The sequence below is a fragment of the Semicossyphus pulcher genome, unplaced genomic scaffold (assembly GCF_022749685.1).
Source record: "Semicossyphus pulcher isolate SPU_LCO1_2020_fin unplaced genomic scaffold, fSemPul1.0.p SCAF_25, whole genome shotgun sequence".
NCBI classification, from domain to species: domain Eukaryota; kingdom Metazoa; phylum Chordata; class Actinopteri; order Labriformes; family Labridae; genus Semicossyphus; species Semicossyphus pulcher.
This window is the reverse complement of record NW_027211699.1, coordinates 8,659,750-8,686,662: the sequence shown is the minus strand read 5'-3', so window position 1 is coordinate 8,686,662 and position 26,913 is coordinate 8,659,750. Positions and strand designations below refer to the sequence as shown.

The 26,913-nt window shown below is 41.5% G+C and overlaps 3 protein-coding genes across 4 annotated transcripts; 1 reads left to right on the top strand and 2 right to left on the bottom strand.

The window, feature by feature from the left end:
• Nucleotides 1-18: 18 nt before the first annotated feature.
• Nucleotides 19-13,189, bottom strand: mcoln1b (mucolipin TRP cation channel 1b). The gene is made up of 13 exons (XM_069676040.1): nucleotides 13,028-13,189; nucleotides 11,471-11,724; nucleotides 11,211-11,372; nucleotides 8,355-8,511; nucleotides 7,802-7,883; nucleotides 7,619-7,715; nucleotides 7,387-7,486; nucleotides 7,195-7,301; nucleotides 5,640-5,789; nucleotides 5,453-5,554; nucleotides 5,237-5,359; nucleotides 3,052-3,258; nucleotides 19-2,914 (listed from the first exon to the last, which is right to left on the bottom strand). Exons 1-13 carry the CDS (start codon nucleotides 13,062-13,064, stop codon nucleotides 2,780-2,782), a joined length of 1,713 nt encoding a protein of 570 aa, XP_069532141.1. The 5' UTR covers nucleotides 13,065-13,189; the 3' UTR covers nucleotides 19-2,779.
• A 211-nt stretch (nucleotides 13,190-13,400) lies between these two features.
• Nucleotides 13,401-16,455, bottom strand: LOC138604173 (trafficking protein particle complex subunit 5-like). 2 transcript variants are annotated; one of them, XM_069676038.1, is made up of 3 exons: nucleotides 16,392-16,455; nucleotides 15,230-15,502; nucleotides 13,401-15,127 (listed from the first exon to the last, which is right to left on the bottom strand). In XM_069676038.1, exons 2-3 carry the CDS (start codon nucleotides 15,497-15,499, stop codon nucleotides 14,831-14,833), a joined length of 567 nt encoding a protein of 188 aa, XP_069532139.1. In that variant the 5' UTR covers nucleotides 15,500-15,502; nucleotides 16,392-16,455; the 3' UTR covers nucleotides 13,401-14,830. The 2 variants fall into 2 exon arrangements, with proteins under 2 accessions (XP_069532139.1, XP_069532140.1); XM_069676039.1 differs by having other exon boundaries at nucleotides 15,230-15,505; nucleotides 16,392-16,449.
• On the top strand, nucleotides 15,684-23,027 carry pglyrp6 (peptidoglycan recognition protein 6). Its single transcript, XM_069676037.1, has 5 exons — nucleotides 15,684-18,012; nucleotides 19,143-19,970; nucleotides 21,124-21,334; nucleotides 21,651-21,945; nucleotides 22,964-23,027. Exons 1-5 carry the CDS (start codon nucleotides 17,946-17,948, stop codon nucleotides 22,976-22,978), a joined length of 1,416 nt encoding a protein of 471 aa, XP_069532138.1. The 5' UTR covers nucleotides 15,684-17,945; the 3' UTR covers nucleotides 22,979-23,027.
• Nucleotides 23,028-26,913: the final 3,886 nt, after the last annotated feature.

Genomic DNA, 26,913 nt, shown 5'->3' with positions numbered 1-26,913 from the left:
CTACGCAGCGTTGACACATTTTCACAGTCTCTTCTGTTTATTTTGCCGACATGTTCTTTCATCCAGAAGGCAGCGACTTCACAGAAAAGATTCAGTACAAATTAAATAAAAAACCTGGTCGAGTTCCTCTAATACAGAAAACATAAAACTTCCTTTTTCCCAGAATGAGGTAAAAAAATAAAACAGCATACAAAATATAAAGAAACACATGTAGTGAGCGATACCAATGATCCCATCAAATCAAAGAGGCATTCAAGAACCTTCCCATAGTGTCAGGAGAACACTAACACATGCATTACATTTACAGTACAGTGCTCGTTGTGCTATATGGCTCCCTTGTGACCTTTTAATTCAAGTGAAGCTGTACATCAGGCTTCAGTGAGTGCAAACAAGTAAGTATAAATAACATTCATTAAAATTAACACGTTGTAATGACTGTAAACAAAATCATTAAGAGTTAGCACTTAAAAAAAAGCAATAAAAAAGCCGTGAAACACTTTGTGCCGTGAACATCCCTCCGTTAAAGCTTCATGTGGCTGCATGCAGCACGCGGGAGCGACTTTACAAACATCACAAATATTCATTTTTCTTTAAACAGGTTAAATGAAGAACTGCTGGTTTGGAGAGAAACCCGAGCTCGCTCACAGGATAACAAGAGAGCTATTTCCCTTCCACATGTGGCCTCAATGTCAGTTCACAGAGTGTGACACAACTCTGTTAGCTTCATACACAAGACACAGCTGAAACACAGGAACTACAGATGTGATTTGACGGACCTACCGTACCGTAAAAATGTTTATACCCTGGATATGTGTAGTTACATGTGAGGAGAACGGAACGGGAATGATTCCCAAGCACCACAAAACAGAAGTAAAACTGCAGTGAAAACTAGCCAGCGCCTGTGAGTTAGCATTAGCAACGGCTAACTTACCCAGGTTTTCCCCTTTCCTTTAGCTTTTCCTTTTAATGGTGCTGATGAGTTTAGCTTTAACTTGAACTACATTTGGTGAGAGACAGCAGGGGGTTACGCTATTCTCACTTCATGTCTCTTTTCATTCTGCTTTCAGAGCTTGTCAAACGTGTTTACTAAGATGGTAAAAATTCATAAAACTGGTTTGTCTTGACCTTTTTATAAAACAAATACCAGCGTGACAGTCGCTGAATCTGATGTCATAATGTAAAAACAGAATTAACACCAGAATAACTGCTCCTGCTAACAGGCTACAAGGAAACTAGCCTAGCTTATCAGAGTAGCAGTAACAGCTGCCTCACTCTGGAACTAATGGGTTTGTTAAGCTGCAATTTAATCACATATTTACACGTATTTCCCTAAATAGTTTATGTGTTAAACGGCCAAGACAGCTGGAGAACAACAACAAACATAAGCCCCTTTCACACCTGCTCTGCACTCCTGAAAACGTCCCCGGGCAAATTTTCACCCCGACTTTATGCAGACTGTTTCTGAGTAAAATTTCCACAAGAAGTCGGGGTGAGTGCGAGCGATCAGGTGGGGTGATGACGTCGGTGTGAAACCAGAAGAGCGACACGTGACAGGATGATTCAGCGAGGCTGAAAAAGAAGGATCGTTTACAAGATGACAGCAAAGATGTCTGCAGACCGGAGAGAGGAAGAGACTCAGGAGCTTCTGGCTGTGAGGGCCAACGCTGAAATTGTTCAGCCTCATGAGATCCTCCCATCCGACAGGGAAAATCTCCCGCGGTGAGGGCAACTTGTTGTGAGTGCATGTGTGAAAGGGGCTAAATTATGTTTACCTTTCAGATGATCCTTGTGCAGTCATAAACAGTGATAATAAAGGTTTCTGTGTTTCTGCTCTTTGCCTTTGTAAATATGCAGCTCTTAAAATTTCCCCTTTCGTTAAACATCACTTCACATCGTTTGAATCCTGATTTTTTTTACACCAAAGGATATTCAGGAACATTTTCTCGCAGCCTCTCGGGGAGCTTTTTAAACCTACAGCAGAAAGGCTCAGCTTTGAGGTGAGCGTGGTCACCTGACTCCAGCAGAAACAGTTCATACATATTGATGACTGCCTGGTTGGCTGCAGGGCTTCCTGGTGTAGCCATCGTCTTCCTCAGAGGGCAAGAACAAAGAGGATGAGGAGTGAAGAATAAAAACGGGAGTGGAGGAGCAGCCCCGACTGAAATATTGAAGAAGCTAATGCATACAAACTGCAGTTAATGCTCGCTCTTACAGCTGATTTTGTCTGTTCTGCCTCTGCTGTGAAGATTCGGAGGACATTCATATATTTACATAATCAGAAGGTGCAAAAACCCTGTCAGCTGTGCAGCCATGTGGACAATAAAACGGTGATAAACCCTGAACAAAGTGGATCAGTCAAGGGAAAATGTGCGTCCGCTTTCCTCATTGGAGTCTGTGTTCAGTCTAAAGCGATGGATGTGTTTACTGGCGTTACCCGTCGAGTCATCAGACAACAAACATTTCATGAAAAGGACCATAAATTATTCACACGGTACAAACGCCGAAGCAGGTAATTGGGCTTGTGACTGCGGAGGACGTCCTTCTCTCCCCGGAAACAAATTTAAATGCAAAATTCGAACACGAGGACGGCGCGCTCCGAGGTCGTTCAGTTCACTCGAGGCGTTTATCGTCCCAGCGGGGGGGCTGCAGGAAAGGATCGAAATTGCAGCCGGCTGTCGCTGGAGTGGAAATATAGTGGTTTAAAAACCTCCCTTTGCCCCTCCACACACACTCGCAGATTGCTTACTCCCTTTGTGCCTCCTCCTCCTCCTCCTCCTCCTCACCACTCACAGCAGCAGAGGAAGGAGCACGACGACCCCTCAGGCCCGCGGAACTTGCCGGAGCTGGGCGTGTCCGTGCACTCTGCAATGAACACGTGCAGGTCGGTGACACGCACCTGCTCCTGTGTCTGCGCCTGGAGGAAGACAACCAAAAGATGCACAATCATGTTTCCGTGTTACGCCGAGGCTGCAGGTAAAGTAAGTTTTGTGCAGGTATTGAGCTGTAAACATAGAAGACACAGAAACAAGGGCTAACGGAGTGAAAGCATACCATAATGGTGTCGTAGGCTCCGGTGATGAGTGCGATGAAGAGCGACAGCACCATGTAGATGAAGAGCGAGATGAAGGTGTAGAGGTAGACCTGGCTGAAGATCCACACCAGCGTGCCGCTCTGCTCCATCTCAGCAAAGGTCACGAACATGTCGTCCCCGTTGATCAGAGAAAACAGACACTCTGACACCATGGACAGGGAGCGGAACTGTGGACGGGGTGAAGGAATGAAAAGTGAGATTAATGCATCTAAATGAGGAAATGAGACTGAGATATGGTCAGGGTCATTTCTTTTAGCTTCTTCTGTCTTGTTATTGACCTGAAAGCTTTTTAACCCTTTAAACTTTGCAACGGAAGTGATCCCTGTTTTGTTATTTGTTATGTCATGGAGTATTTAAGTGCTTCATATCCCCGGAGTCTGTTTAGCCTGAGCTAAAAGGTTGTGTAAGTCAAAAGAGCAGCGTCATGAAAGCAAATCACGTCTCTGCCGTCGTTCAGTGCCAACTTGTTGAAACTTAGCTAGCTTGAAATGTAATAATTAGCAGTAGTAACTAAGTAAGTTAGTAGTAGTAGACCATGACGGTTACAGCTGGCTCGCGCATCGCTGAAGTGGTTCCCATAGGTTACGCATAATGATATGCATAGCGTCACCCCGTCAATTAACGGAATTGTCTCCTTAGGTTTGTGACGTCTCTAACCTGCCAATCTGAAAGCGTGTTGTTCAGCCTGTCCTTGGTACACTGCAGTTTAAAAGTGGACAGGCCCAGCCATGGAGATGACTGCTGATGTTGTCCCTGATGTGTCTTGTAGCACATGAAGAACACCACATGGAGATGTTTACGAGGTGAAACACTTTCACTGGAGGGGGTCTTTAACTAAAATATTGCGTCATGAATAAAAAGAAATCTAAAATCGAACATGTTTTTTCATGAAATTTGTTGGATAAATGCACAAAGAGTTATTTAAACTTTAAACATTTTTGAATGTTTGAGATATTCTCATGTCTTTAGATATCTTGTATTTGTGCAAAGATGTTTTGATACACAGTATGTTGGTATTATTGCTCACCGTGAAGCTCAAATGCTTCTTATCCCTAAAACAGAATGAATGTTTTAGTTATTACAAAGCTGCAGGACTCTGAACACAACATTCCTCCTCGCAGGCAGGAAGTTCAAACAAAGGTCAGGATATCTCCGCCTCTTCTGCTTTATCTTTCACTATTCTTTACTTATTCTGTCTCTCAGGCGAGTCTGTGGACTTTTTAGTGGGCAAAAATAAATAAGCAGACTGCCCCTTTAATTTGTAACACACCCCTCCAAATGTTCCTTAAATCAGCATCTCTCTCTTCATGTCTTGGACGCCCAATCCAGATGCTAACCAATGAAAACCTCCTGAATGTGATGGGTGGTCACAAGCCATCGAATAAGAGCGGCCTAACGTCACCTGACAGCTCTGAGACAGACTGGAGGAGGGCAGAGACGCATGAACGCTGTGATTAAAAACCAGGTGATTCACCAAACACTGATCACTGAACTCTTCTGTTGTTTCAGCAGGAACGTGAACTTGTTTTCTTTGCTTTATTCGAGCTCTGAAAAACATCTTTTGGTTTTCTTAACCAGTCGTCATATTCTGCAAATAAAAGACCTGAATGAGAAGATTTGATTTGGAAGAAGAAGAAATGTTTACAATAAAACTGAAGTTCATTTTACTCAAACACAAAGAAGAGAAGAACTCTTCGCAGTGGTCTCTGGAGCTGTATCTTTTACCTTCCCAGTTTAGCACGAAGCTTCATGAATTTAAATGTTTGCAATAATTTCTAAGGGGTGTGATTTGTTACTTTTTGCCTTTTTAATAAAGATTTGACTTTATTAAACTTTGCGTTTGTCAGTTTTGATACTTTCTGTCTGTAAGTTGGTTTGATTTCCTTCTTTAGAGCAAAAACTCTGCAAACAAAAACATCCACAGAATGTTTTCATTATTCATATTTAATAAATGTCAGTTTTCCTCTCATTAATAATTCATAGCTGCAAAGATGAAGGGCTGCAGCTGCAGGGCCTTTTATGATAAGCAGGCTGACATGAACCTGAGGTCAGTGTGACTCATGCCTGCTCAGGCCTGCACAGAGACGCTGTGTGTGTGTGTGCAGAGTGTGTGTGCAGAGCGTGTGCAGAGTGTGTGTACGGTACCTTGGTATGATAGGGCCCCAGCACAATCCATCCACAGAAGCAGTAGCCCAGATAAATGGCAGCAGCACAGAGGCAGAAGCGGATCACGTTGGGGAACGCAGCTCTAAGGGTCACGATCAAGATCTGTGAGAGAAAAGCAAACACAGGAAATGAACAAAGTAAAATCCCGGCTTCTCCCGTGATCTCTGCTCGTGTTCGTGTGTGTGTTTGACCTACGTTGTATTTCTGAAAGAAGCTGAGGTAGCGGATGACTCCCACCCACACCAGCAGGGTGGAGGTTCCCAGCAGGATGCCGCAGATGTCATATGATGATATGTTCTGCATCACAACAGCAAAGTGGTTAAACACAGAAAGTGAGAAGTGCACAGAAGAGCTACAAACAAAGGACCACATCAGCTTTTACCTTCGACTCGATTCCGATTTTGATGAAGCTCCCGATGATGGTGAACATGTCACTGACGATGAGCAGGATGTACCAGCCGTTAATGAACTCCATCCGGTCGCCCCAGCTCACGCAGCGGCCGAGCTTGTGTTTGAAGAACTGCACGTACTCCTGGAGAGGGAGACGGAAGCAGAGAAGCCGAGTTACATCTCGTTCCTTTAGTCCTTAAATAAAAGTTTGTGTACATATGAAAGGCTCTGGTTTGACATGGCGGTCTTGTGTTGCTTTTAATTTCCACCAGCTTGTTGTCAGGTACTTCCTGAAATGTGCGTGGAGAAGAGAAAAGGAACTGCAAACATAAAGTTGCCCGTTCTTTAAAAGCCTTAAAGGTGTGGTTAAAGCTTAAAGTCCTCGTTCCCCTCTCCATCCTAACAAGAATGGATTTAATTTTATTAATCATTTAGAACTAAAACTAGAAGACTCCATTTTATTCTATTTGAAAAAAGCAGAGTCTTTTATTTGTTCATGTCAGTACACGAATCACATCCCCAGCAGGGTCTCTGCACCCTGTAACCTGCCTCAGTGTATCTGGTGACATTATATCCCATCAAAAGACCAAAATAAACAACCGATTGATCCTACAAACATTATGATCTGCTGCCAAAGCCTGACACCGTCTGTATTTGTGCCACAGAGCTCCCCTTGTTGTCATCAAGTGAGTCACTCTGCTGCCCTGGATGACGTGTTAATGAATCACTATGTTATTGAGTGTTTGCTTGTTGCCTCAATGAGACCAAAAATGATGATGTCACTTTCTATTTTTAAACATTAGAAAATGCAGCGGCTCCACACGACAGCAGCTGAGACGCCAGCAGACACTCCGTCTCAGATTACAAACAGAAAGTAGAGCAAAAACAATCTCGTCCCCCTCGACAACAGAGTCTGTTTTTATCTGCACAATGTTTTTAGAGAGATGAGGTAGAAGAGGACTGGAAACCAGAGACTGTATAAAAAGATGGCCGACATGACAGCGCCCTAAACCCTCTCTATCGCCCCCTGCTGACTGGTTGCAGTATAGCTCATAAAGCCCGCCTCCTCCATGTTAACAGATGAGTCAAACTATAACATCAAAATACACGTCAAATACATTGCAAGTCATTATAGTTAGTTCTTATGATGCTGATTTATGTCCATGCGTTCATTTTTCTGACACTTTTAATTAGTTATTTGATGCTATAAAAAGGGGGTGTGGCCTCATGATTGACAGCTCTGTTGACAAATGCGGCTCCTGCAGCGTTCTGTTCCCGAGTAGCAGAGTAGAGGAGGAACGGCGAGAGGAGACGTAACTAACACTAACACTACAGTCATTGAACTTTCCATAAGCGTGAATATCTGCTTCAGACCGACACAAGAAGCTGCTCTGCTGCAGACTGAGCCCACCTGAGGGCTCCAACACGCCAAGGACACAAGGTAAAGGTGTGTGGCTTCACTTTTGTTCAGCGAGAGGAGGTGGAGATGTCGTCCATCTTTATATAAATCTTCTGTACACAACCACGTTTACATAAATGCCTCTTACGTGCTGCAGCAGGACGCCTCTGAGGATGGAGCGTCCACACAGCAGCAGGGACAGCAGACACACGATCGCCACTACCACGTCGAAGAACTCCCGCGCATAACTCTCCGCTGTCACCAGAAAGAGGCAGAAACAAATTGAGAGTCAGATAAGTGATTATCTCCTCAAACACAGCCTCCAGCATCCGATCCTCACCGTGTCCTTTCACGTTGGGGTCTTTACACTCCTTTATGGTCGCCTGGTTCTGCAGACTGATCTTCATTTTGCCGCTGTGCGCTCGGTTATCCATGAGGATCTGAGAGCAGGACGCAGGGAAGTAAACTCAACTCTTATCTCTGATTTTTAATCAGTCACTTTGACTGATTTCAGACAGAAAGTTTGACGCAGGATGTTTATTTATATAAGAACAACAGAGGAGATGTTTCACCGTGATAGCAAAGGTGTAGCAGTCGGGGATCTCGTTGTTTATGATGGTCTGGATGTTGATGGCCTTCAGCTGGAAGTCAATCGTCACATTGATCAGCCTGGAGACGAAAGCACAGATTTAATGTGAGCACTTTTATTCTGTCTGATGTAAATAATAATAATAATAACAATAATATAATCTGACTTGTAGAACTTGAGAGTGAAGTTCTTGTAGTCGCTGCTTCCCGGGGGGGAGATGTAGTTCAGAGGATTCTGTCCACAACACTCTGAAACACAAGAGAAAATAACGGATGAGGAAGTAAAAAAAAATCACATGAGGAAGTTTTAAAAACCTTTTTTCCACATCATGTGAAGCTCAAACCACACGTCTAAAGTTTCTTCAACAGTTCCTCAAACGTACAACCGTCCCCCGGGTGATTTTTGTTTTGTCAACGCATCAAGGAGGAAATCTGACAATATTAACAGTCTGCTGGTTAAATCTCTGCCAACTCAGCAAATGGCTGTAAAAAGGACGTGGCGTGTTACGACTGATGCGTACTATAAAAGCTTTTGTCTTGTGTTTTTGCTGATGGAAACTATTTCAAGCCTTAAAAGTAGGGCACAGTTTCAGGGCACTTCTTGACATATCTGGAGCAGCAGCACAATGACTCACTGACACAATCATCTCCCAAAGTAAGACGGCTGCTTTCAACGCCAAACACCCGGGGGGCGAACCACCGCGGAAAAGGCGAACTCACCGGTGACGACGTGGGGGTCGATGTCGAAGGTGTCGTTGACGGGGTCGATGGTTCCCTTCCTGTAGTACCTCTGGCAGAGGGAGAGGGCGCTGTCGTTCGCACCGACGCCCAACACGTACGCGTACCGACCCAGAGAGATCTGAGGGAGAGCCAAGTACTGAGGGAGGAAGAGAGGAAAGTTACAGCTGAAACATGGGTCCTCTCAGGCGTCACATCTTCTGTTTAAGGTGGAAAAACCTGCAAATTTAAACCACTGAAACCAACATCCACACTCTCCCGCATCTGTGGCCATATCGAGCAAGATATTTTCTGCTTCATCCCCTTAAAAGAGCCGGATTTCTTCTGTGGAGCTCTCTGACGTTTGACATGTGCTGACACCTTGTGAGCCATCTCCACCCTTAGCTACTCCGACAGGGCCCTTACGGTCGTTCCAAAGTCGAGGCTGAACTCTAAAGTAGATCGTGCTTTTGCCGTGAGCGCCCCTCGACTTTGGAACGACCTGCCCAAGGAGATCAGGCTGCAGAATCAGTGACTTCTTTTAAATCTCTTCTTAAAATTCACTTTGCTTTTTTGTGATGTCAACTTTTTAAAGAGTAACTTCACCCACAGGTCTGACCATAACTCCACCCACGGCACGATTCTGAAAAGTGCTGGGCAAGGGGCTGAGAGGGGCTGAGAGGGGGTGTGTTCGACCCTCTCTGCGACTTCATTTCGAAAAAGCGTCAGATTATGTGACTTTTTCAGACCAGTGAAATATTTCATATTGTAATTTATCCCCATGTGTGCTGCTCAGAGTAATCGCAGCTCCGAGTCGCCCTCTCTCCTCTCGTCCTTTGCGCAGCAGCACCGCACAGGCAGTCAGGGGCGGGGCTGGCCCGGGGCGGCAGCAAGGAAGAGGACAGCAGCCAATCGGGCGGCTCGCCCACCGCGGATTGACAGGCGTTAACATTTTTTTTTTTAATACACATTTCAAGTCGTAGCTTTGTCTCAAACAGTCGCCATCGCCTTTCATCACAGTACAGCTTTATCATTTAGATTACAGCTCAAAGAACATGTGTCAGTGTGCAGTTACTCTTTAAAACACATTTAAAAAAAGGTTTTAATCTGTTCTTAAGTCCTCGTCTGATGTCCTGCTTCAAATCTTTTTATCTGTTATTTCCTCTGATGTGATGTCGTCTTTTATCTTTGTTATGATCTTTTATTGCTTTCTTTATCTCTTTGTTTGTATTGCTTTATTGCTTTAACTGCCTACAGAGATCTGCCTGTTTTATTTTTATTCTGCCTGTTGACTGATTATTCTGTGATCTGAGCTCCTGCCTTTGCTTTGTCTGTCGAAGTGTTTTGTCAACATCTGTTTTTAAAAGGTGCTTTTTCAAGTTATTATCATCAATTAATAACAAATATATATCGGCAATGTTTCTTTCAAAGACATTTAGCAAAGTCATTGTAAAGAAATGAGCAATGTGTGAATATGTTTTCCAGAGGAATGTCGGGTGTTTGCTGCTAAACTGAAGCTCTTTTGGGTTTTTTGATCCGACCAAAGAAACATCTGATGACCTCACCTTTGGCTTTAGGAGCCGGCAACAGTAAGCATTTTAGGGTTTAAGACCAAATCATTAAGAAAAACAACTTTCACTACTGCAGCCTTTTTATTATTATAGTTTTTATTACTATTATTATTATTGCTCAGTGGTTAAATCACACGTCACACATACAGAGGCGACAGTCCTCGATGTGGCGCGTCTCCCACCCTCTGTCATCCTCTGTTTCCAACACTATCCACCGTCCTCTCTCTCTCAGATAAAACTTCAAACTCATAAAAAGTTCCCTATGACGACATCATCTGCGTTATTTTGTCCTGATCTCATCCCTCACAGCCTCAGCGGACGTTAACAACACAGACTGAGAAGACGAACTCATGCGGTGTGTCTTTGAGCTCTGATTCACCGGAGCGTGTAAATGTTGTTGTTTAAATGAGATTAACTAACGGCCCAGTCGTTCAAAGTTACCTGGTCAGATTAGGTCTGTTAGATTAAAACAGGTTGTTTAAAAGAAAAAAAAAGCTTCTGAGTTTGGAAATTAGCAATGTAGTTCAGAATGAGCTGCGTCTGTGTGACCTGTGAGATGAGAGAAATAAAATGTAACCTGGTTAAAGCAGAGAAACACAGTTGTGTTATAATAATGTAACTAAAAGTTCATTAAGAGAAGGATTCATCTTTATTATTATTTATTCATATTAAAAAGAAAATTATTCTTAATTTATAACTTTAAGTTTACGCCCTGTATCAACTTGGATTTGTTCTTCTGTGCTTGATAATGAATTAAATGAAAGGAGCAGTTTGTTGTTTTTCATGGTGTTATAGTGTGTGCAGTAATTGTGTAACAATAAGATTGATTGATTATAATATCGTAATTTAGAAATGCATCCGAAGAACACCTTTCATGGTTCATGTTTCTCTCCATCTTTTAAAAGACCTCCTTCTGTCAGAGAAATAGAAATAAATCAGCTGAATGTCGCTCCCACGTTCTGATTACACCTCCTGCATTCTTACAGTTCCCAATTTATTGATCTCCGTCCACAACTGTGTGACTGCCCACTCCAAACCGTCCGTTTATAGTAAGTGTGGAGGACGCGAAGAAGAATAACCAGTGCTAATGGGGATCCTACGACGGGGCGCTAGCATGGTGTAGACTGTTTTGGTAAAAGTCTTTGATGTTCGTTCTCTTTTTTTGTTTTGTGAGTCTCATAAAATATTCAGAGTGAGCGCTGTAGCTTAAATGTCGCACCACAAATAAAAACATCTGCTAGGAATGTGTCTGTTGTGATTTAGCTTGTATAACTCTTTATGAAGCTACCTGCTCGATGGCGAAGTAGATGTGGCTGTACAGCTCCTTCTGCGTGTGGACGGCCTGAGGAAGGTTGTCCTGGAAACCTTTCAGGAAAAGATGTTTGAATGCGGCCGTGTTCTCTTCTTTAAATGTCACCACCATCTGGTTACTGAGTCCAAACAGCACCAACTGAAGGAGGAAAAAACACGACAGTTATTTATGACCAAAATGTCATAAATAAAACAAGTCAAAATCTATCTACAAGATCTTTATGTCGAATGTTTCACCTGCACGGTCACGATGATGATCTTGAGCAGCTGCAGGCCCAGTTTGAAAGGTTTGCGTCCCTTGGCGTGATACTTGTCGCACGGGCTCATGAAGAAGTATTTGAGCTTCCTCCTCAGGGCCTCCTCCTCTTCTTCTTCTTCTGCTTCCTCCTGCTTGTGGTGCAGCTCAGAGCCCACCAGAACCGAGGGACGGGGGCTCCCGAGAAGATCACGTGATCCATAGTTGGCCTCGACGGAGAGGAGCCGGTCCTTCTCTGGGAAAGTAAAAAGAATCAACAGTTTGTCAGATGTGAAATTTGCCACGTTTTCTGATCATAATTCGCAGTCCTCAGAGGACATCAAACGACAGAAACTAAAGGTATAACTCGTGGAGTGTTCCTTTAAGCGTTCATTCACCTGTGAGTGTGAATCAGTCATTGTTTACATGGGGTAAACCTGATGGCCCAGTTGTTCACAGTACTCTGATCAGATTACAGCTCTCTGATTGGATAAAATCTTACAAACGGGTTATTCAAAAGAAGTGAAAGTATTCTGACAATCGATGATCAAGCTTTGATCTAGATAAAATCTTCAGTATATGTTCAAAACTTTCAAATGGGATTAGAATACATGTGATCCAAACATCAGGATGTTAGATGTTAGGCTTGTATAAAGAAACTAATAAAGGCTTTTGTTCCCATAAAATGATAAACTGTAGCTGTCATATCAAACTTTCACTTCAAGTCTTACTTTCATGTGTCACTTCCACGTTCAAAATGTTTCTAACATCGCATCCCTTATTATTAGGAGGTCTTTAGGGTCTACCTGGACTGTACAGGTATCAAGACCAGACCCGGGTCCATGTTTTGTTGTGGTAAATCGGGTCAGGTTCAGGTACCAGTCTATGAATGCAGGTCTCCGGTCTGCTGATAATGTTATGTCTATTAGTTTGGTTTTATTTACTGGCTGTGGGTCAGATAAGGTCTGACTGTTAAAAATACATTTCTATTTTGACGTTTTTTGTCCCTATAAATGAAAACACTAAGCCCATGCTTGCTGTTCTACTTCTCACTTCTACTTCCTACATTGAAATATTCAGTACTATTCACAGCACTAGAAATCCAGATTTTATAAATAGTAATAATAAAATTCTATAAAAGTCTGTAACTGGATCGGGCTGCTCAAATCCACTTTTTTTTACTTTGAAAACCGGAACAAAGGTAAGACGGGTTAGCTGATCCTGCTAGCAAAAACTGGGATTTCCAAATCCGGATCATTCTGATACTGAGTACATTTTTTGAACGCTGGGTCAATGTTGTGGCTTTAAATAGGACCAGTTTAATAAGTAAAACGGAATCCAGCAGTCTCGTTAAAATTAAGCGTTTCCTTTGTAAAATCCGAGATGCTATAAATCACATCCTGGCATAATGAATGAACGCGCGTGATTGAAAACAGCATTTTTTCATGTTCCTTTAACAACTAACTTAAAAGATACAGACACTCAAAGACACAGATTGACAGTCGGCATGAAGCCAGACAGAAAAACAGGGAAACAGAAACGATGTTATATTGACAAACCTGTGGCGCTGTCCTGGATGTAACTTGAAGACGCCATGGTGACGCGTTCACGGTCACGCTGGGATGATGAAGACCGACATTATCGGCATTAACACCAAGCAGTGAGTGAATTCATCTTATTAAAGCGTTTTTATCACACAGAAAGGATGCTGCGTGTCGCAGTGAACGGATGACACATAGGTAAACAGTCCGCAGCTTCCTGGTAATCACGTGACTTCATCACGTGACTCCTGTCTCACTGTTCCTGCAAGGAAAATATGATCAGATTGATGTTTCAGGCAGATAGCATGTTATTTTAAGCTGAATATTTGCTGTAGTAATGACTGAGAATCACATGTCAGTTTTATTGCATTACTCTTTTATTTAAGATCACCTTAGAAACAAACTTCCATCAATAACAATAAACAGAAAACACATATTAGGAGCAGAAAGACAGAATAACTTGGGATAATCGGATTACGGCTGCCTGAGTGGATCAAATCTTGAAAAAAGGTTGTTCAAAAGATACAAATAATTCGTATTTTTTCTAAAATCAGATTAGATATCCAATTTTGTTTTGATCTGGATTAAACCTTTAAGTATTGTTGTTGTAAAACCTTTGACTGGGATTGGGAAAACTGATCCAAGAAAATCCGGATTATCCTGATCTGAGCAAAAGGTGGATTCAGGGAGGATTACAAGGGAAAAATGTAATAAAACTTTTAAATTTGTCAAACAATACATAATTTTAATAATGTAGTTTATACTGTAGCTACGTGTGTACATATTACCTTTGGCAAAGGCTGGGCTAGCTGACTCCTCGACTTTGTGCTCAGATAAACTAATTAGCTGTAGCTTTATTAGAACTGTGCAGACATGAGAGTGGTGGAGATATTCTCATCTAACACACACATTTAGGAAAACAGAAGTAACCATGTTTCCCAAAATCTTAACTAATTCTAAAACGGGACACTGGTTTAGCTCAGTGGTTAAATCGTGTGTCCCATGTACAGAGGTCACAGACTTGCCAGGTGTCATCCTCCATTCTCTCTTCCCCTGTTTCCAACACTATCAGCTGTGCTCACTAAGAATAAAGGCATAAAAGAAATGACAATAGACAATAGACAATAGACAAAGAGATGGACAGGAAATGTTTTTTTTTTTTAGATTAACTGTTTTATTTATAATTCATTCATTTGAATATTTCAAATATTATGTATTGATTTGACTGTTTGTTTTTTGTAAATTTCCCAGCCTGAAGGTCTACACTTCGTTTCTCAGACGTCCTCATGACACCAGGAATCAAATTCTCTGGGAAAAAACAGCTGAAGCTTTTATTCATAATTTCATCGACTTTCAAGAAATCAAATCTGTCAAAATGCTGAAAATACAATGCTACAAACATTGTCACGAACACACACATTAAATAAAATAACAGTACAAATATAACACAATAAAATTAGTGAGAATATGACCTTAAAGGTCGTCGAGCTCGGCCTTAGTGATGAATCTATTTTACAGAGATCAAAGATGCAGCTGTGGTCGAACTGGAATGAAAGAGTAAACATGAGAAATAATCTCGTAAATCTGGACCTCTTCCTGTTAATTCAAATATTTTAAACATCACAAAAAAGGTGTTTTTGTGTGCGACACTAATTATCACAAACTGTACAGAATTGAACAAACTAGCTGCATGTTTCCTCTGTGTGGCCCAGTCTGGTGCTCTCATCCATCCATCAGTCCCTCTCAGACATTCGCTCAGTAACCTGGATGATTCATCTTCACTCTGTATTGATCAACAATAACCAGCATCTCTCTCCAGTCTTATCTTCCGTCCAGAGCCTTGTCTCTTGCTATGACCGAGTCGTTAAACTTGATCATCAGCGTGGTGCCTTTGTGCCAGTGAGCCGTCACCTTGGCAGGGAAGCCGCTGTGTGTGAGGATGGCCTCCACGACGCCGGCAGTGAACGCAGCGCAGTTCAAGCTGCTGTTCTCTTTGGGCACGGAGATGTACGCGTTGATCAGCGGCTCCTTCTCGATGATGTAGTAGGTCTTGTCGTCATCGTTGGCCTGCTCCAGCTTGTCGGCCTCCTTCCCAAACAAAGATTTCCAGACGTTCACCTAAAGGAAAGAAAATTGTGAGTTAAAAAGTTCCTCAATAAATAACGATGATTCTTTTAATGAATAAAAAATAAAAGTATAATAAAAACTTCATTTGCTCACCTTAATGAAGAGCAGCATGTTCAGCAGCTTGGTCTCCCTCTTCCCGTTCTTCTCTCTCAGCACCAGCACATCCAGCAAGCTGGCTCCCACGCTCTGCCCCATGTCTGCCAGGCGGGTCTGCAGCTCGGACACGGAGTACACGCGGCTCTGACAGTACTGTACCATCTCTGAGAACAGCAGGGCGAAAGCGCTCACGCTGACTTCAGTCTTTGGTCGGGTTAAAGGTCGCTCCAAGATGTTGGATTTACCTCGAGTGAACCGCGTGTCCATTTTCTGCTGGAGAGAGATGACGGGAAAGTTCACAGCACAGGTAAGTATTAACTGACACACAGAGGCAGATCAGTGATAACTAGTTACTGTTGTTAGCTAGCAGGAGATGACTGGAAACATGTGTTCTTAAACAAGCTGAGACGTTTTTGTTGTTGACCATCTTTAACAGAAATTTAAATATAGTCTCTCATGAATATGGCCTGTGGCAGATAATCCTAACAAGGAGTCCTGAAGCGCCACAGAACATGCTTCCATGACATATACACTACCAGTCAAAAGTTTGGACACACTTTCCCATTCACTTGTATGAGAAAATGTGTGCCAAAAAGATTCTTGTGGTCAGAAATTAGTGCAGAGCTTAACATTAGTATATTTATTGTGAAGATAACCAGTAAGCAGCCAGCTACAATAACAGCACCTGACACACGTCTCAACCCCAGTCAGGTTTAATATTTAAACATCATGTAGCTACATAACAAATGTTCACATTAACAAGCATTAATATTCGAGTTATATACAGAATGATTTGTATATAATGACATGAAACCACAAAACAATAACCCCACTTCCACACTGCGTTAACTACACTGACTTTTATCGACAGGCTGAACACCCTACATTAAATTAACATTATTTTTTGTGTCATGAATACACTAGACAGCTTATAAAACGCTCCAACAATCACACGGTGTCTGCTTAAACACCCACTGAGCCTTGAGCAGCTGATCTCCACTAGCTGTTAGCTACTTAGCGAAAAGGCTAGCTGGACTTCCGGTTACACCTGCACGCGAGCCCGTGCACGTAAACGATCTAAAAACACACATTCGGTGTAGATTACATGACATAAATGATCCCGATTTTATAACAGCGAGGTCTTTAAAGATAAACGAACCTTGTTGGAGATCAGCGACACTACAGTTCCCCTTCGTCTCCTTTTTCTTCTTCGCCTTTTACGGTTTAATTATCCGTGAATTGCATGCAAAATTACGTAGCAGAGCGCCACCTACTGTACCGGAGTCAATAGCATGTATGCATGTATAGAGAATATGTTCATTGTATTTTCCCCACTATTCTTATAATCACCTACATTAATCTACTTCACATTCTTTAAATAATAGTAATCATGATAATAATAACTTTATTTATATAGCACCTTTTAAAACAGATGTTTACAAAGTGCTTTGACAGACAAAGTAAAAACAGGAACAGAATAAATAGTCAACCGCCAGGCCGAACAGAGAGAAGTAACTTGCAAGATCGCAGTGATAACGCATAAGGTCAACAGGAACATGCAAATAAAAACAATAAAAACAATAAGACAGGTAGACCTAGAAAAGGCACTTAAAACAATAAAGCAATACAAAAAGATAAATAAAAAAAATTATATTATTTTCTTTAGAATTATCTTGTATTATCATTTTAGACACTTGATGATGGTCATTAAATGCACAATAAATAAACTAGATGGCTAAAACTTAATCTGTGTTATGTCTGAGTAAACTTACTACCTGTAATAACGGCAACTGGCAGACTAATAAACTGACTCTGGAAAAGTTAAAATATGCCAATATTTAGTTATATACATACTTATGTATAAACACATATGCATTTCACAAATTTGTGCACATTGGGGCTTATATGAATTGCATTTTGAAAGTGATTAACTGAACAATTAAGTGTTTATGGGTTAGGAAAAAGAGTTAGCAAAATTGTGAACATGTACAGCAGTTAAACGCAAAATAAATATAAATGCAGTAAAAATATTTACCTTAAAACATCAAATATAATAATAATAAAACACTGACAGGAGTGATTTTATTCATGTTTTTAGTCACATTAGTCTCTGATATTTACATCCTGGACCGCCCGCTGTGTACTTTCCAGCCCAACCATCCACTTCCTGTTCTTGTCACTATCAGACAGTTGGGATTTCTTCAATGCTGAATTTTCAACAATGTTAACCGCACATGCAATAGATAATAAATAAATCCATGTCAGTGAAACACACGGCACACATGTGATTCATGGTGGTGGAACTTCCTCGGTGTTGCAGGCTGGCTTGGTGTTTTCTGCATTTTAACACTAACGTGCTCATTGCCTCAGAGAGGACTACCAATGATTTAAACAGGGTTGCAGAGTTTTCAGAGAGGCACGTTTTATTCCCAGAATGTTTATTTCACAAGCCACATTAATGACACGCATGATCTGTCTGAGATTTATTGCAGAACTTGAGAATTCCTCGAAAAATACCCGACAATGTGTGTTGTGTACGGGGAGACCTTGAGCCGTGAGGACAAGCGACAGGTGTCAGTTTCCCACAAGCAGAGCGAGCGCGTGCGTATCTACAGTATGTTTACAGTGATTGCATAACCAGCCTCTTACTCTGCACGCGAACTTCTATAAATGAGAGCGAGGAGACGAGGTGACAGACAGTCGGAGGTTCAGGATGGAGAGAAGCTGCTGGAAACGGAGCCTTGTTCTGGTGCTGGTCTTGGTCAGCACGTATGCAGAAGGTAAAATGACATTTGTTTGTGTTGAATCAAAAACTCTTTCAGCTTTATTACATTTATGTTTTTATACTTTATAAGAGATTATTTAGATTATTTATCTTCTTGGAAAAACGCTCTTTTAGTTGCTTTCCTCCTGTTGACAGTGATTAACAGCTAAAATATTTACTTTATGTCCCTGCATGGGCTCATAAATGTTCGATGATGAAATACAAAATAATGGAGCAGCACAAAAATCTCTTTATGTTCTGGACCTTTTAATTTGAATGCACCTGTTGTCCTGCCTTTAAAAATACATTAATTAACATGTAAGTAGAAGCATCTGTGGAGGTTAATCAGTAATGAAGTGTTTATGTAACATTTAAGGAGTCTGCATGATCTGAAGCATCAGCATGTTCCAGCCTTACATACAGCTTCACATTGTTTTATGATGTTTGATCATTTCATTCACTCATTTATTTGTTGTTTAAAGGATATTTAGTTTGATTAGATTTGTATTATTATTTAGCCAATTTGAGTATTTGTTGATGCTTTTGTTTTAAGAAGTGGGAAGTATGGGTACAAGGCAGAAGGTACATATATGGGTATGTAGAGATCAGACAGGTAGACACAGGAAAAAGGGCGAAGACGGAAAACAAAGACGATGTTTTATTTGCTACAGAAAAGTAATAATAAACCACAAGCAAGTTTTTACTTGCCTGGAAATTTGACTTTTTTATCCCTGCTTAAGATTCACTGCATAGCAGCTGTTTGATTGTTAGTACTTTGTTTTTTTTTTTCGTTGATCCGAAGACAAATCACATCTACATTCACTATAAGAGAACGTTATTTCCACCACAGTTGTCACACACTGAGAATAAGGCAGAGCAGCCATGTTACTCTGCCTCCTCTCCTGACAAACTTCCTCTATTTCAAAACAAAAGACTTTAAACATCCCTCACAAACAAGAGTCTACAAGCATGAAATGTCCTCGTGGTCTGGTTTATTTTGGAGAATTTTAGGAGCTGTAAAAGGTCACACTTCTGAAGTCTGGAGCATACCAACTTTATGCCATTATCCTAACAGTTAGCTAGCCATATTACATGCAACTGTAGGAGTAATAAAGACTTTTATGTGTCCTCTCTTCTCGTCTGCAGCCTCATTCTCCCGGCACATGGAGAACTTCATCGAGGCGGTGAAGCAGGTGGAGGAAGGGGAAGCTCGGTTGGAGCCTGTATCTGTGCTGAGGCAGCTGAGGAGGGCGGCTGGCCTTAATGACACCTTCATTCAGCGCTTCCTGGGTGATGCAGACTCTGGTGGTCCTGAACTGGACCCAGACCTCTCAGCTTACATCAGCAGGGCCGTGAATCACAGGGTGACTGAGGATGCGGAGGAGGAAGGCGTGGTCCTGACTCCTGATGGCACCACTGTCGCCCTCACGCCGCTCCTGCTGGGTTTAGAAGCTGGTTTCCTGTCCACGTCTAACGGGTCTGTTCGCGGTCTGTACCAGCTCACTCTGGCCAAACACCTGAACCGGTCTTACCGGAACAGTGCTCCTCAGAACCGGCTCCTGGGCCCTGACGGCTGCTGGGACAGCATCAGCTCTCCGCAGGCCTTCACACTGTCGGACAGCCCGGCTCTGCTCACCACCGCTCAGATCCACGGAGGCATGGACGGTGTGGTTCTGGGCATGGAGTTCTCTGACAGATCCAGACATCCTCTGAAGCTGAGCAGCCTGCTGACAGAGTACTACTGCCACCAGCTGGAGGCAGGAGGCCTGGATGTGGCCCCGCGCCTCATCAGCCGCCGTCGCAGGGAGAACTTCAGGGAGCTGGTGGACCTCTCTGTGCTGAGCAGACAGGTGGTGAGATCAGAGGAGCTGCAGCGGAGACTAAAGGGGCGTGTAAAGATGGACAGGAAGGAGAAGAAGCAGCTGCAGGCCATGGTGCAGGAGGGAATGAGAGAGCTTGTCCAGATGTACATGGGTCAGTTATATCATCAGTTTGGTTCTAATCTTGAAACAGGTGCTTAATGAAAGGAGTTCTGGAATCAGATCAGGGGATCCAGTTGTTCGTTTTGATGTGAATAAAAATTTCAGTATGTGTTGTTCAAAACTTTTGAGAATGATTGGGATACTTTTGATCCAAAGAAACTGGATTATCTTGTTCCTGTGGAAGGTGGATTCAGGCTGGATTTTACAAAATGTAAATGTGATAAAAAGTTGGTCTTGCAACAATTTACTGTTTGCATTTCTGAAAATGTGGAATTCAATTGCTAAACTGCTACGGTGATATAGTCAATGAAGAAGACGTGAGGCCAGTAAATTCTATCGACTTGTATCACATTGTATCCTATTCTACCGTACAGTAGCATATCATATTGTATCGTGTCACATGGTTTTGTATGGTATTGTATTGTATCGTACCATATCGCATCGTGTCATGTCGTGACATGTCGTATCATATCATATCGTATTGCATGTTTTTTATGGTATTGTATTGTATCGTGCCATATCGCATCGCGTCGTATCATACCATATCATATTGTTACATATCATGTTGTATCGTATCACATGGTTTTGTATCGTATCATATAGTATCGCATCGTATCGCATCGCATCGCATCGCATCGCATCGCATCGCATCGCATCGCACTGCTTCACACCGCACCGCACCGCACCGCTCCGCACCGCATCGCACCGCATCGCATCGTACCGTATTGAATCGTATTACATGGTTTTGTATCGTATCACATCGTATCACATCGTATCGTATCGTATCGTACTGCACCGCACTATATCATATTGTTACGTATCGTATCGTATCGTATCGTATCGTATCCCACTGTGTTGTTTCGTGTCGTAACATATCATGTAAAAATGTCCATAAAGTAGTTGTGGACTTTCTTAACAACTTCTTATTTCTTTACAGAGCTACTAACTACATAGTGACATGTAGTCCCGTTTAGACTTCAGCTTTAAAAACCAGAACAAAAGATGGATGAAATGATCCTGGATAGCAAAAGATTGGATTTCAAAATCTGCATCATTATGATACAGATTCATTTTTTTGAACATCTGGACAACAGCTGTTGTCTTTCAAATTGTGGTCATTGATCATTATCATGAATCTCTTTCAGTTTGCCCACCCATGATACCTCGCTGCATGTGGGGAGCAGAGCCGTACAGAGGAACCCCCACCAACCTGTCTCTCCCTCTCTCCTTCATGTTCATCCACCACACTTTCATCCCGGGACAGCCCTGTCTCACCTTCGCGCAGTGCTCTGAAAACATGCGCTCCATGCAGCGCTTCCACCAGGACGACAGAGGCTGGGACGACATCGGCTACAGGTACACACAGTGAGATTTTAAGGCTCTTACGCGCAAATAAATCGATCCTTTGTTGTTTATATAGCACCAAAAGTTATCTTAGGACACTTTACATCTTGAGCAGATATATACGATATGCAAGGTATGTATATATAAGTCTATAAAGAAGAGGCATATATAAGATGAATTGAATCGGACCGAGCACTGAGCCTTGTGGAACTCCGAGACAAACTTGCCTTTTGTAGAGGACTTATCAACATGTACAAGCTGAGCTATTCCAAGGATCTGATGGTTTATTGTGTCAAATGCTTCTCTAAGCTTCTCTTTGCTCTCAAAGCTTCGTCGCAGGCTCTGACGGGTACATCTACGTGGGCCGAAGCTGGCACTGGCAGGGAGCCCACACCCTTGGGCACAACTCCATCGGCTACGGCGTGTCCTTCATCGGAGACTACACTTCCAGTCTGCCTTCCCAGCACTCCATGGGGCTGGTGAGAGATCAGCTGGCATCATGTGCCGTCGGTGGGGGGCGACTGAAAGCCAATTTCACCCTGCAGGGACACAGACAGGTGGTGAGCACTTCCTGTCCCGGAGACGCTCTGTATAATGAGATCAGAGGCTGGGAGCACTTTGGGGTACGTACACACACATCAACAGGTGTTATGTGGACATAGAGCCTGAACATCCACTGCAAAAGGAAGGTTAAATGCATCCCTCATTTTTTAACCCTTTATTTTGGACATGTTCTAACTGTCTAACTCCTGCAGGAACACCGCAGTTATGGTAGTTGCAATCTTATCTGTTTAAGCCACAACCAAGTTTAAGTGATGGGAAATTATTACTGACAAGAAGCTTAACTTTGGAAAACGTTTTAGTTTAGTAAGATCAATAAGATGTTTAAATGTAATTCAATCAGCAGCAAACAAGCATTTTAGAAATAGGACTATTTGAACTACGTTAGGATGAACTTTAGCAACTATAACTATTCAGTCTTACATTTTCTACACTGCTTGATTATATAACGTAATAGTGACGCTTTAAAAAAGGTTCCATACTCAAATATTAAATTATGAAACAACACATATCTTCACATTTATTTTCTAACTTCAGCTCTGACATTAAACCGTTCCCCTTTTCTTCTGTCCTTGCACGAGTTCATGTGAGTGTGGTGATGAACAGAAACTTAGTAGCGGTGGAAATACTTCACGCTTGTAAAATCTTGAGGTGCTTGTACTTTATTTGAGTGTCTAATTTATTGTATTATTTTATTTGTATTACCCTTCAAAATAAAGTGACTCTAAAGGCAGTGTGTAGAGATTTTCTCTTGAATCAAATCTCAGATGTTTTCACTTAAACTGTCTGAGAGAGGGAAAGACTTCCAAATGTGATTGGAGAAAACTCCAGAAACATACATTTGTGTATCAGAACTTCTTTAACATGAATGATCATTAATGATCCCACGACCCCTGAGATTTCTCTTGTGACCCTTTGGAGGGGCTGACCCCTAGGTTACTAAGTAAACTGTATATAAAACGTGTTACTGCACCATGAGAACTTTTGAAACCTTAAACACACTTTGATTATAATACTGTCCTGTACCTTTAAATTTTTGTTATTGAATAACTTTTTCACTCGTATTTAATTTCCTTTCAGGAGGTGCAGAGATAACAAAGATCGTCTTGTCAAGAGGAAGAATCCTGGATCAACCAAAATGCATCAATAAATATTTGTCTTCTGTTCTAAAAGTTTCAGTTTCCTTTCAAACACTAAAACCTGTTTCTGAATGAACTCTTGTGTGATTACTACATTCTTCTATTTCACTAAAGATAAGAGGATAATATTGTGTAATATAATTCACATGTATTTTACAGCTGAACTGCTCACGTCACAGATTAAGAACGTACACACAGAGCATGCATCTTATATAAATGTATATATATTTAACAGAACAACAATATATACAAATAGAACCGATTCAGTCGATGCATCAGCAGGACGGGGGACAAGTTTTTTTAATCAGTGATTATATTTCATTGTGTAGCATATTTATGCAAAAGCAGCAATAAAATAATGATGAGATGAATTTCAGTAAAAAAAAATTTACATTATGACCAAACTTTTCTTCATTACACAGGAGACCACTCTAAATACACCAAGCAGCTTTTCTTTTCATGCTTTAAGTACACTTTTCTTTTTACAGCCGTTTGGACGTTTTCAATGACTTTTACTTTAAACTTTGGTAACGCTCATCTTTCTTCAGTATAGGATCTGAATCCTTGTTTTCTCCAGTGGTGGAGCACGATGTGCAGAAGTACAATTTTAACGTAACTGGTATTTACTTGTGTAAATCCATTTTCTGTAAAGCCCACTTTAAACCACTACACTAAGTCCATTAAAATTTGATTATTAATACAAAATATAATAAACAAATAAATGATGAATTACTAAAGGTTAGAATAATGAACTTTAGTGATTCGTAAGGCAGATTCACAAGCTACTTAAATGTATGAAGGTATCACAATTACTTCAACCTTTACCTCCTGAATCATTAAGTGATGTACACATTAATATATCCATAATAACATCCCAATTATATTCATTAATGTAAAACGGGCCACAGAGTTCTGCATAATAAGGACTTTTATTTTGGTAGTAAAGTGAGAATGTTTTGACGCTTATACTTTTGTACTTTTCTGCTTTTGATTGCAGGACTTTTACTTGAACAGTATTTCTACACTTTAGTAAAATATTTCAGTACTTCTTCCTTTTTAAAAAAAAAAACTTTATTGAACCATATGTGTATGTACATGTACAGATATACGCTCAACATAATGGTATACAAAGGAAACGATAATGTTACGTTATATAAATAAGTCAGTTAAGTAAAACAAATGCAGAGTTTGGACATGTAAACTTCATTAATGTATATTTGAAACATTATAATGATATTTAATAGAGATTTTTCGCGGCGCTGCTGGGAGTGTATTTAATAGAAGCACACAGTTCCACCTCTCGCCATTAGATGGCGCCAGATAACCGTATAATGGTGTTCATTGATGCCAGCATTAAATAAATGTAATAACTCCTAATAATCAATAAATAAACTCAACACAACTGTTTAATATTATCCAGATGGATTAATCAGTTATGCGTATTTGTAAATACGTCATTTACAATATTTAAATAGCGTATTTAACTATGGACATTAAACTAAATTGGCACTAAATTGTTTAATACTTTACTTTTTTTTTACATCCAGAAATGTGTGACAGAATTAAACTTAATCCGTTTCACACGCTGACTCTGTTCAGTGTTATATCGTCGCGGGGGAAAGTGTCATTAAAACTAAAACACGTCAGAACACAAAGCCTGTCACGTAAATCAGCGTAACCACACGGAAACCAGGAGAAAATCAAAGATCTCGTAAAAGTTGAACTTATTCAACTTGTCTCTGCTGTTTTACCCGAAACTCTTCTCGTCGCCCTCCCCGCTGACGTTACGCACGCAGCCGTGGCGTGCCTGCAAGCCAAATAACATGGAGTCCTCTGTCTGGCATCTTCCAGGGATCCATGCAAAAAACCTGAGCAGCGATTAAAAGAGCAAGTTTGTCCGCGGGAGCAGTCCGAGCCTCCGGAGGGCATCGTGTCGGGGCGTAAAAGCTTCAGCTCCGTCCCGAAACTATGACGAAGGCTGCTTAAACAGCCTGTTTCCACTGCGAGCCGCAAACCAGGCCGAATCAGTGAGTATTTGCACTTAAAAAAGCTGCAGTTTCTGGGCGTTCTGGGTTTAAAATGCACCGTGCGTGGATGCATTGTTGTTCTAGTCACCTGACAGCGGCTGGATCGATATGAGTCTCGTCCTCTGGAGAGACAGAGGTAAACCCGAGGGACACCTTGATGTGCACGGGTATCTTGCTGCTTTTTAGAGGGGCAGCAGGAGAGGACATGGGCCTGAATATAAAGGCCACTTATTTATGTAACCATTAGAGCGCCCTGTTTCATTCTTTAAGAGCAGACATATTGTGGAAATAGGTCAGACAGTCCGAAAACTACAGCTGGAAAAAGGATACTGGGGACAGCCAGAGCTCGTCAGATTCTGCAGATTTGACACTTTAATATTGTCTCATGTGCTTTTTTATTCCTTCTTACAATCTGCTGGTTGTTACAGAAACATTTTGCATGCAGATTTCTGCAGTTAGAAGAAGCTGAGTTTGCTTTGGGTATGATGTATAAACTTTTAAAACATGTGAAACTTTTATTCTGTCTTGTGTGCGTTCGTGTTTGCAGGAGAAGAGGAGGCTGCACAATGTAGGCCGGCTGGTCGTCAGTGGGACTCCATACTGTTCTCTGGGGGAGCATGGAGCCAGAAGGGCGACCCCTGACCCCAGGGACCAGCTATGGGCTCCCATCCTTCAACTCAGCACAAAACCCAGACACCTTCCTCAGCTGCACCTTACAGGTAAGAGAACATGATCATCCAATTTTATACAATTCGTTTACACAGCTCCAAATCATAACAAAAGTTATCTCAACAAAAATAACAACAAATAATAGAGATTTATAGAAGCAGTGACAATAATAACGGTAAAATATGACTAATATTAGCAATAACATATATATTAAAGTTAATAAAAGTAAGACTGATGACAATAGTTGTAGCAGTTGGAGTCAAGCCGGTCCACAGCAGAAGGCGGTCTGCAGCAATGATTCACAGGAACCTACAAGACAAAGGAGCTCAGAGACTCTCAGGAAGACATAAAGTTAGTAAGATGCATTAATGAGACATGAATGCGTACAGAGAGAGAGAGGGAGAGACAGGAGCTCGGTGTGTCAGGTCCCTAAACCTATAGCAGCACAACTAGGGGCAGGTCCAAGCCTGAGCCAGCCTAACTATACACTTTATCAAAAAGGAAAGTTTGAAGCTGACTCTTAAAAGTAGAGAGGGTGTCTCAGAGACTTTAGGTTCATGAAGCAGGCCGGGGAAGAAGTGCTCCAGGGGTAATAGGGCAGTATGAGCTCTTTAAGGTATGATGCTGTCTCAGAAGAAGGGTTTTAAATTCTACTCTAGATTTTACAGGGAGTCAGTGTAGAGAAGGTAATATTGGAGAACTCTTTTCCTAGTTCTTGTCAGTACACATGATGCAGAATTTTGGAACACATGTCATTCATGAAATTATGCAACTAGCAAATTTTGCTACTCTAAAAAGTAGAGTAGGTGTCTGCCTCCTGGAGCTAAACTGGTAGATGATTCCACAGGAGAGGGGCCCCGCCTCCCATACAACTGTGGAGGCAGCTAAAAGTATGCAGAGTCCAAGTTTCCCTACTGGGACAATAAAGTGTATTGTATATTAATGCATGTATCAGATCATAATGTAATGTATTGTATTGTATCGTATCGTATTGTAATGTATTGTATCTTAATGTATCGTATCACATCGTACTGTAATGTGTTGTATCGTATCGGAATTTATCGTATCGTATCGTATTGTATTGTAATGTATCGTTATGTATCGCAATGTATTGTATCACATCATAACGTAACGTAACGTATCGTATCGTCTTGTATCGTATTGTATTGTATTGTATCATAATTTATCGTATTGT